We start from the raw sequence: 11,977 nt of genomic DNA, 5'->3' as shown, positions 1-11,977 counted from the left end.
CAGCACAAAAGACGAAACAAGAACTTCAATCCTGTCCACTGGATCACATAAAACTAAAGAAAGACATGTTGAGCTTTCCTGATGAGCCTCAGTCAGGTTTCAGTTTAGATTAGAGGTTTGTCTTCAACATGTGCAGGATGTCATGACAACATGAATTTGAACCTATCTGCCTTTTCAAAATGGAAAGAGAAGCTTTATTTTTCTCAAAAAATAAATGTTAGGGAAAGCAAATTTAACAACAGGAGTTTTGCTACATCCACACTGAATATCTAAGGATACAATTCAGCACCGTGGCTTAAACACTAAAAGTGAGGATTCTTCAACAAACAGTGTCATGAATGGCCTCAATTTATCAATTACTGCTGTACAAAGTGCCTTAACAGCAGTTCTATTATGTGCACATGCATGCATTTCTCCAAGATGCTTCCCCAACCATGAAGTCACTGTATAATATCCTGCTCAGCCATCTGCAGTGTTTTACTGTACGCGTCTCTGAGCATCTTGGAGAACCCGCCACAGTTCTTTAGTGGATTTAATCTGTGTCAGTGTCTTCTCTCGCTTCATGTAATCCCACAGTGGGGCCGTGGCTGTATGAGGTTGCTGTCATGCTGCAGAATGAACTGGGGATTAATCAGACCATTTTAGAGATATATATATAAAAAAATACAAGTTGCCTTACATTTGCACTGCTTTAATATGATTTTAATCTTTAAAGCTGTTCATTTTTATTGTACAAAAAAGAAACTAAAAAATCTGTTCGCTATGAAACATCAACAAATTATTGACACGAAGCAACATTCAAATTTACTGAATAATAGCTGCACTATAGCGCTGCATCAGCTTCACACCGGCTAGCAGTGTCCGGCCTGTAGGAAGAGACAACACAGAATCTTAAAGGCTTCTAAGGTCTGGCAATCAAACTCCAGAAAAAAAAGAAAAAAAATCTAATGTAAGAAAAAAAAAAAGCTTAAAGTGCTTAACAGGGCTCCAATGGAGAAGATCATCTCATTGTCTGTCTGATGCTGAATGAGCATAACGTCACATCCTACAGGAGTTCCCTTGAATTTCAAAGATGCCCTAAATATGAGAGTTAGAGCTGCTGAAAGTATCTGGCTGTGAGGACCGCTGAAGGCTGTAGGGCTTTTAGGAGGCTAACATGAGGTCAGCCAAGGGTGGCGAAGGCACTGTGCAGCGGTGGCCCTCCGTCCCGGGTAATAATCCAACATGCGAAGAAGGAAGTCTGAGAATCCAGAGGCCTCTTCCAACAGAAAGTGGTATTTCTCCACCAGAACGTCATAGAGGCTCCAGAGCTTTAGTGGACCAACACGACGCAGGTCCCCTGAATAAAACAAAGCATACAGTTTTATACGCTTAGATGATTCATGGAAGAAAAATCATTCTATAAAGTCCAAACAGGCTGCAGCCATTTAAAAAGCTGCCCTTACCTCTGCGGCTGAAGTACTCTGCTGAGTATTTACCCGACAAGGCAACAGCTGCTGGGATTTTACCAAACAGCTGCATGATCTGGGCGATGTGGTCTGAGGTGGAAGGAGACGAGACAGAGGAGCAATAAACACAACAATTTCAATACATACAACGCAGCTAATCCCGTTTAATCCCGTGTCAGAGCTCGTCATGCCCCCCCATCACCGTCAGCACACTGCGCCAGACGTACCTTCCTCCAGGGAAATAGAATCGCTGGCTTTGGGTTCGAACAGCGAGTCTCCAGTGACCAACTCAAAGGCCTGAGAGAAAGAAGGAGAATGTTCAAGAATGAGATATGAGGCAAAGAGTCTACAGAGAGCATTAATGCTAGCCTCACTGATGGGTGACTGGACTTCTGGTGGAGGTTTGTTATTTAGCGTAACTAGCAGCACAACTGTAGGAATGATCATGGTCGGTCCAGCCACTACTTTAGTCTAGACCTAAAAAAAGATCTTTTATGAATTACTAAAAATTTGGGACACTTTTAAATGCTACCTGGAGGATAAAGCTTTATACATAGCATCACTGGCATATTGAAGTTATCCAGTGAAATCTTGACAAACCTTTAGATGAACTGGCGCTCAAATTTAGACTGAAATTCATGATTCCCAAAGGAGAAAAGAATATTGTTCAACAGTTTGGTGTTCTTTTTCTTGTGGAAATGAAAGGTATTTATGGGATGACTCAGGGTACACGGTTAAGCCCATTGTTGTTTGTGTTATAGCTACATACAAAAACATCTTTGCAGATGATGCACATTTATATAGTTCTAGGTAGAATCTAAAACCAACTTTTCAGCACTGTGGCAAAAATAAAAAAGTAAAGATTTGGTTTGTTTATGACAAAATCGAGCATCATAAAATGTGATTTGTACTAAAAACTATCATTTCTGTTAGTAAGTCAAAGCAAAACTGATAAACTATTGAGAACTTCTTAAATCAAGAATACATGACTTACCATGTGAAAGTATTATAAAACAACTTTAAAGAATCATAATAACTATCTTAATAATAAATTAAAGAATATGTGTATGTGTGTGTTCTTTACATATCCTAATAGCCGTATATCTGATCTACCTAAAATTTGGTAGGTTTTATTGCTGAGGACCCAAGACTATACTGTGTCGAGTTAAAAGTGGATTCGAGAAGTTGTGGCTAATTTTGGAGTTGTTTTCTGTACTTCATGGGATCTCCCTAATCCCTGTTTCTGGGTTTAAACACCTCAGTGATCCGCTAGTAGGATGGTCACTATAAGCTTTTGCTATGCAGCCAGATTTAGTCAAAATACACTGAACTATATTTTAAATTACAGCAGAAATCCCAAAGTTCCCAAATATACAATCGTGCTGATTCTTTATAGAGACATAAAATGATCCAAAGGACTCTTATTCCATTTGATGAAATGGTGAAGCCATGCAAATTGGATTTGTCTATTTCAAAGTGTAAAGATCCCATTGGTTTGGTTTGTTTCTCACCATGCAGGCGACACTCCAGATGTCAGCAGGCGGGCCGTACTCGGATCCCAGCAAAACCTCTAGCGAGCGATACTGACGGGTCTGGATCTCCTCACAGAAATGCTTGTACTGGTCCAGACAGGAAGACAGACAGCAGACAGAAAATATGACGTTTCTTTTGTCAGGGTGTAATGCACAACAAAACCGGTTTACGACTTCACAGTGATTAGATTTCGCAGCACTGAATACCTATATTGCTCTTCAGCTTCTTACTTTGATTATTTAAAATCCACATTAAACTCAAAATTCGCCAAGAAAGCTAGAAGAGTTTGGGATGTTTCAATTGAGTGATTTCTCTGTTTGTGTTTTTGTATGTGGTGTTCTAGACATTACACAAATAAAAATCACTTTTCTAGATTGTGGGAGTATTTTCTTTACAAATACTAACATTAGTGGATTAAAAAATCATAATGCAATGTTTGCAGTAAGGTTTTCGTCTACAGTTTTTACGGAGATATCACTTTTAGTGATGGTCTTTGAGGAAAATGCTTTTAAGACTTTTCCTCTTTGGCCACTGGCAGCAAGTCAGAGTGGTCATATCCAACTCTTATCATACCAGCTTGGTTAAATCTGACTGCATTCACACAGTACCAGTGAAGCAGAACAAATGAGCTTTGGCCACTTGAGTGCAAGAGGAACCAGTTTGGAACACAATACTGACATATATACAGTCGCATCATCTCTTTTGTCTGAAAATATTCACCTTATAAAGATGGACCCTTTCTTTTTTTAGGTAAATAAATTAACACCTAGGGTAATGTATGATGTCAGAGCTTTATATTGGCAGTATGTAAAGTATAGAGGAAGTACTAACCACCCAGCAGGAGCTTCCCAAGTCAGCAATCTTCACTGTAATCTCCTTCAAACTGTCAGGGTTTACCTGCTTCCTTTCTGTAAGAAACGACAATCAATCATCATTATTAAAACATCTCACAAAAAACAATATTCTTTAATAGATTTAACTACTTGACTGGACTGTTAGTTGTGCCCATCTCTGATATTTTGGAGAGGAAACATTTGCTTGATTGCATGTTGAATTATTACAAGTATTATTTCTGATATCTTCTTCTTTTTTTGGTATAGATATCAGCCCATCAAATGGGTTGAGCCCTAACATTTACAATAAACAGGTATGCACAGAGCAGAGACTTTGCATATTAAAAATCTAACATTAGCACAGGGGTTGTCTCCACATGCATCTGCTCTGTGCACAGACCTGATGAACCCTGTGTGGTCACTCATACAGCTCAGCTATGATCTGCTTTGACACTAAACTCTTAAACACTGTCTTGCATCTGTAGCGATGATTTAAAATAAATAAAACAACTGTACCTGTAGACTTGGCTTCTTTCCCAATCAGTATAGAGGAGGAGCTGCTGCCCCCCGCTGCTGCTTTGTGGGACTGCTCCTCCAGACACAGCAGGATGTTCTCTGGCTTGATGTCTGTGTGGATGATTTTACACTGAGTGTGAAGGTAGTCCAGGCCCTGGAGAACCTGCAGAAAAAACACACAGCGCTTCTTGATGATGTTTCCTTTCATGCTTAACTGTTCCCTGATTTATCATGATCAGGAAAACTGGTGGTTCAAAGGAGATGAGGTGAGAATGAGATGATTAGATCAGCATCCAGACAGGAGAGGGGTGTCCATCTTCTTGTGTATATGTTAACTGGATGTGATTGGACCACCTTCTTAACGAGCTAAAAGGCAACATCAACGTGACCCAAAACACAAATTTGTGAAGTCACTGCTGACAGCTGGTTAAAAAAAGCGACAGTATTGAACAGTGCAAAGTTGTTCCTCTTAACTGTACTCGTGAGAGAAAGTTTGTCTGCATGAAGGTGTAGTTTCAATGCACTTAATGTGTAATTATTTTCATAAATATGCAACTATACAGGTTGAGTGCTGCAAACAAAAAGACATCATAATGACAGCAACTGTATACATGAATGTTTAATAAGAATCTGCACTTACTGCTAAAACAAGCATGATGCTGTGTCGTCTATTCTCTGCTACAAACTGTTGGCCTGTCATCGTTTTAGGGCGGCCTCGTTATGGCTCATTTGCATCCGAAGAAGCTGAGCTACTATTTTCTGCAAACCGCAGTGAAATATGGTCTTAATGATTACATCCAATCAACACCTTTAGTTGGTTTGGACCATTTCTGAAGGTCTTTGATAAGCAAAACCACTGGTGACGGGCTAAAACAGCTAGCCGGCCCTGTTCGTGGTTTCAAAAAAATGTCCCTGCTGACACATCGAAACTCAGTAACCACTTGACACCTTCTTATTTTTACTTGTAAAATAAAAACAGCAGGTACCCTAGAGGTAGGCTAATTGTCTCCCATTGCTTCCAGTCCGTTTGCTAAGGTAAGCTAATAATCTGCTACCTCTAGCTGCAGATTACATGTGAATCAAGAGCATCCAAAGTACGAGGGGACAAGGGACCATTGCACACCAATGTGAGACTCAACAGCTAAATACAATGGCAGATTATAGTTTGACCAAGCACTGATTGAAATTTTCAAGGACCTAAGGGAGCTTGACAACGAGACTCAAAGGATGCAGGCAGAAAAACAAAAGGACGTCCTGAAAGAAAGCATACTTTAGCAAACTGGTGGTTGGTGAATCCTAGTTGTCCTGTGAGTCTGGGGACCAATAGTATCATTGGTTTGGATGAGTTGGGTCCAAAAGATATAAAGCAGAGTTCCAACCAAGTGAAAAATAAGCAACAAAAACATTATGCGCAATAGGCGACAGGTAATGTGTGTTACTGAATGTCGAAGTAGTCTACATCTATCACACGTTTCTGCACCCAGACTAACATTTGGAAAGGACAAGCAGCAAACGTATCGCTGCCTGTAGTGTTCCCATAATACAATCCTTAAACAGGTTATGAAAAGTCGATTTTATGATGATGATTTATGTGTCGGTCATTCAATAGCATCTGTGCTGCTGAAAATACACCCTGGACAAAGTCACCTCTATGACAAACCACTGTTGAGGACACATGGCGGATACGGTTTTAGATGTTTGGTGTAACCTGGGTGTGAAGCAGAACTACTGCGTCCTGCGACGGGGGTTCTGGTAGTTGATGTATGCATATTTTTGAATCTGCTGCTTTGTTGTCTTTGGAGATGATGTTTCGCCATCTCCAAGAAAAGACAAGAAGTGGTCGGACCAAATGCTCAGCTCTCCATAAACATTTATGTGCGGGATGTCTGGTTTGCTACCGAACAGAGAGCTATACATGACCTCAAACAGGGAAACTAACACCTCTGAAGAGCATCTACCACCCTTAGTGTACATATGTAACAGCGGCATTATTCCTCTCATCTGATTTTTTTGCAGGAACACCTCTACATGCTCTTGATTTCCAGCTGAGAATGCGTGGTCCATTAATCTCCAATGTTTTACCTGAGTAAGTATTTGTTTGACCCACGGCTGCAACAGTCCCGGAGTCCCGAAACAGAGCTGCAAGCTTCTCAGGTCCGGCCCCAGCAGCTCCAGCACCAGGCACATGTCTCACAAACGGACATTAAGGGCTTTACGAAGCAGTTCATTGTATTGCAATGCTGTTTTTAGTAACATCCTGAATGCAACCTGTGCATGGCAATGGATCATCTGATTGATGCATTTCAGTGGCTCTTTTTTTATACACACCTCCACACATGATAGTTCCAGAGTCAAGTGTAGAATGCGTGATCAAGAAATAGCTGTGTCTAAAAAGGATACGGACCCCGTTGACCCCGGCCAGCTTGAACTCATCAAGCAGCTGAACGATCCTTTGGCTGGAAGGGTGACGCCCGACAGGACCGCTGGCCTGATGAAAGAGAGGTGAAGAGGGGAAACAGGAAATAGAAAAAGGACGGGCATCTTTTAGTATTGGCTTGTACAGAAAGAAAAGCAGACAGGAAGTGATATTCAGAAAAAGACGAGAAAAATAAAAAAATCAAAAGAGCTGGCACAGAAGAGGAAGGAGAGGTCAGAGAGGAGAAACAAAAAGCAGTGGGTCACTCACACATTTGAGGAGAGTCAGTTCATCCTGTCCAGCCTGGGCGAAGCCAGCTCCGCTCTTCAGGACCTTCACAGCGACGTGTCGACCGAGCCTGCCAACACAGACACCGGGTCAGAGCTGCTGGGACTCAGTACACTTTGTGCTGAATCATGAAAATCTGCGCTGATACAAACATGCAGCTTCTTTAAAGTGGTTATCGTATTATCACCAAAGTTGTGCTAAAGGCTGGGAGATTGGAAAAGTGAAGGTGTAGTGTCTTCATATAATAGTGATGAGGGGTCATTCCCTCCTTCACCAGACCAGTTTTACAATATGTAATACGACCTGCAAAGAAAATGCAGGTCTGACAAACATCACTGGCTGTTTGCACATTAGCACTGATCAGAGCAGCTCTGGGATCGTTTTATGATGTTTAATGTGAACACAAAGTCGTATTGAAGTGCCTTTGAAAACTGCATTCAAACACAATGCTTCTCTAAGAGAGTCACAGTAGTTTGTTACACTATTACACAATATGTTGTTACCCTGGACAGGTCACAAGTCCGCCACAGGGATCAAGGTAAATTTGGATAATGATCTTGTAGGAGCCTAACCTTAATTGAATTTCCCTTCTGGGATAAATAAAGTATTTTTTTCATTCATTTCATTTCATTTCATTTCATTAATATTTAAATTAGTGAGGTAAATTTGCATAATTAATACTCTTGCAGGGTCCTAACTTGTTTTAACTTGTTTGGTAAATGTGTAACACCAATTTTATTTCCCTCTTGGAAAGAATTTTTCTGATGTATAAATGTGCTATAAAAATCACATGAAATGATTTGAATTGTATTTATTAATGCTGACATGTTGCATTTTGCATCTGTAATGTTTTGTTTTTTGTTTTTTTTAATTGGACATCCTGCTTTTAAGGTTGACTGTCAAAGCATTTTGTACACCAGTGCTATAAGACTTAACATCTTTAATGGATTTAGTGGTAAAAAGTCCCAAAACAGATAATGTTCCAAGTCATAGTGGGCTACATGAACCAATAAGAACATATGATGGTTGAGTTGCATATAATCGATACTTTGATTTCTTTGTTAAAATGAAATTTGCTGCTTCTAATGTACATAGTGATGAAAAACAAATCAAACGTGGAAATCATCTAAGCTCTTTATAATTTAAAATGCAATAAAAAATAAACGAATATAAGATTTAATCCCTGTTTACACCCTGCTCATTTTTAAAGCAGCACCTAAATGAACCTACCTGAGGTCCACGCAGAGCCAGACAGTAGAGAAATAGCCCCAGCCGAGTTTAGAGACCACCTGGTATCGTCTGTTGAAGGTGTCCCCTATCCGAACAGGGTGGTACCCGCCTGAGCAAATATAAAACTAGCGTGAATATATTTTTAATTTTGGCCTCAGTAACCAGGTGTATCTTAACATGACCCGAAATCTGAAACAGCGTCGTCATGCAGTTTGTATTCTTTTCACCAAGTGTTTAAACGCCTCAGATAGAAAGTTCTAAAATGCCGGACTAAAGCTATTTCTGGCTTTACAACTGCCTCTGAGCTACAACATGTCTGTTAGTGACTAATACATTCAGATCTGCCAGCGGGACACTGAAAAATGATGATGATGCTTAAGCCTGTTCTCTTTCAGCCAGCGTGACACACAGCTCTTGGACATTGTCAGAAATCTTGAAATTGAATCTCTGTTTCTATTAAACCCGAACATGATATAAGCCGGTCTATGATTTATGATCGTGTCAGGCATCTGTGGCGTCGTGTACGCAGCCGAGGATGTAAGAGGTACACGCAGAGACCTGCACAGCTGGCAGGTTTGGCAGGAAGAACGGGGACCAAGGTCAGGCTAGCAAATTGGCAAAAAAGATAGAAAAAAGACTTAAAACTGCAGGTTAAAGTGGACGTGAAACATTGGAATATCTGAGGCCCGAGACCGTAACACTATTGATCTCAGATTTATCTTGAATCCAACCCTGAGCTTGGGAACCGCTGCACTCATGATCTATCATTTCCAGCCGGAGCTCACTGGCAGTAGAGTGTGACAGCGAGCGGTAAATGTGCACATGTGCAGATGATGCCGTGAGTTAGGGATGTGCGTGTGTCATACCATAACAGTACTCTCTGGGGTCTTCAGAGCTCTGGCCGTCCTTGGGATGCAGCTGCTCGTGGCATCCAAGGGCTTCGAAGCTATTAGACAAGCCACCTTCGCCTCTGCACATACACACAGAAAATGTCACATGAAAACTTGATCCTTAACGCCCGTGCATCTTCTGTGGTGAGTATGTTGCATATGTGTCTGTGTGTTAGTGGCAAGCTGGTGGCAGCCAGGGCGGTTGAACTACTTTTAGATTTTCCCATAGACTCAGCCTGCCATGGAAACTTGTCCCACTGCCTGCATGGCTAAGATTGGACAAGCAGCATCGGAAGTTGCGCTATTTCTGACTCAGCTGTAAATCATTTTTGCCGTATGCAACCCGATAACTCTGCATCCCAGCTGCTTTGGAGTTACGCCCACGTCATGACTTAAAATAATGATCACAGGTCCATTTTCCGTGCGGTTAGAGGGGCGTACAGTAGAGTTTGATTTGTTGTATGGCTGAGTACAGAGAGAATGTGCGAGATTTCTGAATTTTCAAAACATTTTAATGGATGGTCATTGATTATCTTGTTCCCAGGAGCACTTCGATATATCATCTAAAACTCTAAACTACCATTTAAGTCACCTCCTTGATCCCTAAAATAATCCTGGCATGCTTGATTTGTGCTTAAATTAGCTGCTCCAAGATGCACTGCTGTGAGTGCAAAAAAAAAAATCTTAGGAGCTGAGTTGCAGTTTTCATGCCAATGCAAGAATGCAAACCTGCATAAAACACATTAGAAGACGCAATGTGCATCCATGCAAAACTTGGCTTGCTTCTAGTGCTGCAAGAAGATATTTCAATATAGAATTAAAAGTTCTTTACTCACTTGTGATGGTGCTGAGGACTCCTCTGCATATTGTGAATCAGAAGGTGCAGCCAGTATCTTGAATTTTTTAAAAAAAGTGTTGGATATCTGCAGTCTGTGCTGATCAAATCCCAGCATTGACTGAAGAGAGAGAGACAGTGGCTAAAGTAAGTGAAACTGCAGCACTTTTAATGCTGCAGCACTTGAAAACAGTTGAGCAGCTAAGAGGTGGAGGTGGTGTTGTTGGTGGTGGTGGTGGGGGTCTGGTCGATCTCTCAGGAGGCTGGGAACAGCAGCAACAGCAGTCAGCAGTCTATACATGGAAATGCCCAGCAGCCTGCTTGCTCGCTGCCTGTCAGGCCTTTACCTGCCTTCCTGTGCGATTTCTATCCTCCGCTCTCTCCTGGTCAGATTCAACTGTTTGTCTCTCTCTTTCTCTGTATCTCTGTTCCTCGAGTTGTTGTCTAAAGTGGGAAAGCCACAACAGAGGGCGGGGGGGGGACCCTAAAAGAGGAAAGGAGTGTCGCGTGAGGCCAAACAGATAAAGGAGAAGAGGGAGTGACAGCTGCTGATTTGTCCACCGTCTCACTGGGAGTTTGACCTTTGGGATCGTTCATTGCTAAACCTGGCTCAAGACTGGGATTCCCAAACTCTAGCACATCATTGAATAACACAATAAAGTTTCAATGCAGTGTATTTTTAAGTCTACATGCGAAGGATCTATCTAGGAAGAGGTGGCATTCTGTGAGAAAGCACGCGGTGTAATCTGTGAGCTACCAACACCTGGCTGTTAACGCTCCTTCTTTGATACGGCACAGGGTTTAACAGTTGATACTGCTGAGCAGAAGGGCTCCTGGGTACTGAAGCATATAGTACAGATAGAGGAGGTGAGAGAAAAGACAGAAGCTGCGTTGAAGGGGAATGAATAAGAAGGGACTGATATGGGGTTTATCAAGGGCTTCTTGACCTCACGTGAATAGCTGTTCGTAGTCAGATAACACGTTACAGTATCACACCTCCTTAAATACTCGGACTATAGTGCACACTATGGCTGTACTTGCACTGTGGGCGTGTTTACTGTACCAATGTGAAAGCGTACTTTAAAATGACAGGGTTTAAACTTTAGCCTATGGATTTGGTAGCAAATGGTACGAACCCTTCTGGTGCAGTGTATGGGGTGTTGGTGACTGGGCTTTATCAAACTTTACTAAAGGCATTAAGAACATAGGTACTATCCAAACCAATCTAGCTGCTGTGGTGATATTGTGTGTTAGTACAGAATATGTTTGACAATATGAAGCCCTGTATTGTGCGGACAAATAAGAACAGGCATCATGGAATAGGTGAGGGCATCTGGATGGATGTAATTTGAATGTTAAGTTAGTAGATCATCTCAAGTCCAGTTAGCCCAGTGAAACCACCTCCACAAACAGCCTTCTCTCAGGTGACCCTCTCCTGACCCTGTTTGGATTCACATCTCCCTGACATAGCACAAACAAAATCCAACCATTACAAGTTTCACAAAGCAAAGTTGGTACAGGGGCTGCAATTCTGTCAATCAATCAGGCTTGGAATATAGTATTTTGAAATGAAACTCAACACAATGAAAATATCTTCTTTAACGTACTCAATGGGGCGACCCTGTCTGACTTCTTACCTTTTAAACTTGAAAGTCTCTTCATGTTCTCTACAGTCTCCTGAGGGAGTATTCTCTTGGGCGTTCTGTGGTCTGGGCTGAGATCCAACGGTGTTCAAGCCTGGGTTGTTTTGTCCCCTTACCTGTAGAACAACCTTCTTAAAGTCCCACTTAAAGGTCGCTTTTATTTTTGGCTTTTAGAGTTGCAAAACTGTCTGATACTTCATAGAGTTTGCTCGTGGTAACTCATCTGACTTTTATAGGACAGGTTGATGTTTTTTCAACCCTATGCATTAAATGATTTTTTTTGGCCACTTAGGGGCTTAGTCCCCCTTATTTATATCACTCATCAACAGTACCTGCTGTCAGAGG

At 41.5% G+C, this 11,977-nt stretch overlaps 1 protein-coding gene across 2 annotated transcripts; it reads right to left on the bottom strand.

The window, feature by feature from the left end:
- Nucleotides 1-171: 171 nt before the first annotated feature.
- LOC103373814 (SRSF protein kinase 3) lies at nucleotides 172-11,669 on the bottom strand. 2 transcript variants are annotated; one of them, XM_008303817.1, is made up of 13 exons: nucleotides 11,627-11,669; nucleotides 9,991-10,110; nucleotides 9,131-9,234; nucleotides 8,265-8,373; nucleotides 7,017-7,104; nucleotides 6,731-6,818; nucleotides 6,413-6,519; nucleotides 4,331-4,493; nucleotides 3,813-3,889; nucleotides 2,960-3,067; nucleotides 1,676-1,745; nucleotides 1,446-1,538; nucleotides 172-1,339 (listed from the first exon to the last, which is right to left on the bottom strand). In XM_008303817.1, exons 2-13 carry the CDS (start codon nucleotides 10,017-10,019, stop codon nucleotides 1,152-1,154), a joined length of 1,224 nt encoding a protein of 407 aa, XP_008302039.1. In that variant the 5' UTR covers nucleotides 10,020-10,110; nucleotides 11,627-11,669; the 3' UTR covers nucleotides 172-1,151. The 2 variants fall into 2 exon arrangements, with proteins under 2 accessions (XP_008302039.1, XP_008302038.1); XM_008303816.1 differs by lacking the exon at nucleotides 11,627-11,669 and having other exon boundaries at nucleotides 9,991-10,464.
- Between the last annotated feature and the right edge of the window lie 308 nt (nucleotides 11,670-11,977).

This window comes from Stegastes partitus, unplaced genomic scaffold (genome assembly GCF_000690725.1).
Source record: "Stegastes partitus isolate 25-593 unplaced genomic scaffold, Stegastes_partitus-1.0.2 Scaffold2073, whole genome shotgun sequence".
NCBI classification, from domain to species: domain Eukaryota; kingdom Metazoa; phylum Chordata; class Actinopteri; family Pomacentridae; genus Stegastes; species Stegastes partitus.
The sequence above is the reverse complement of the archived record's forward strand: the minus strand, read 5'-3'. Positions and strand labels throughout refer to the sequence as shown.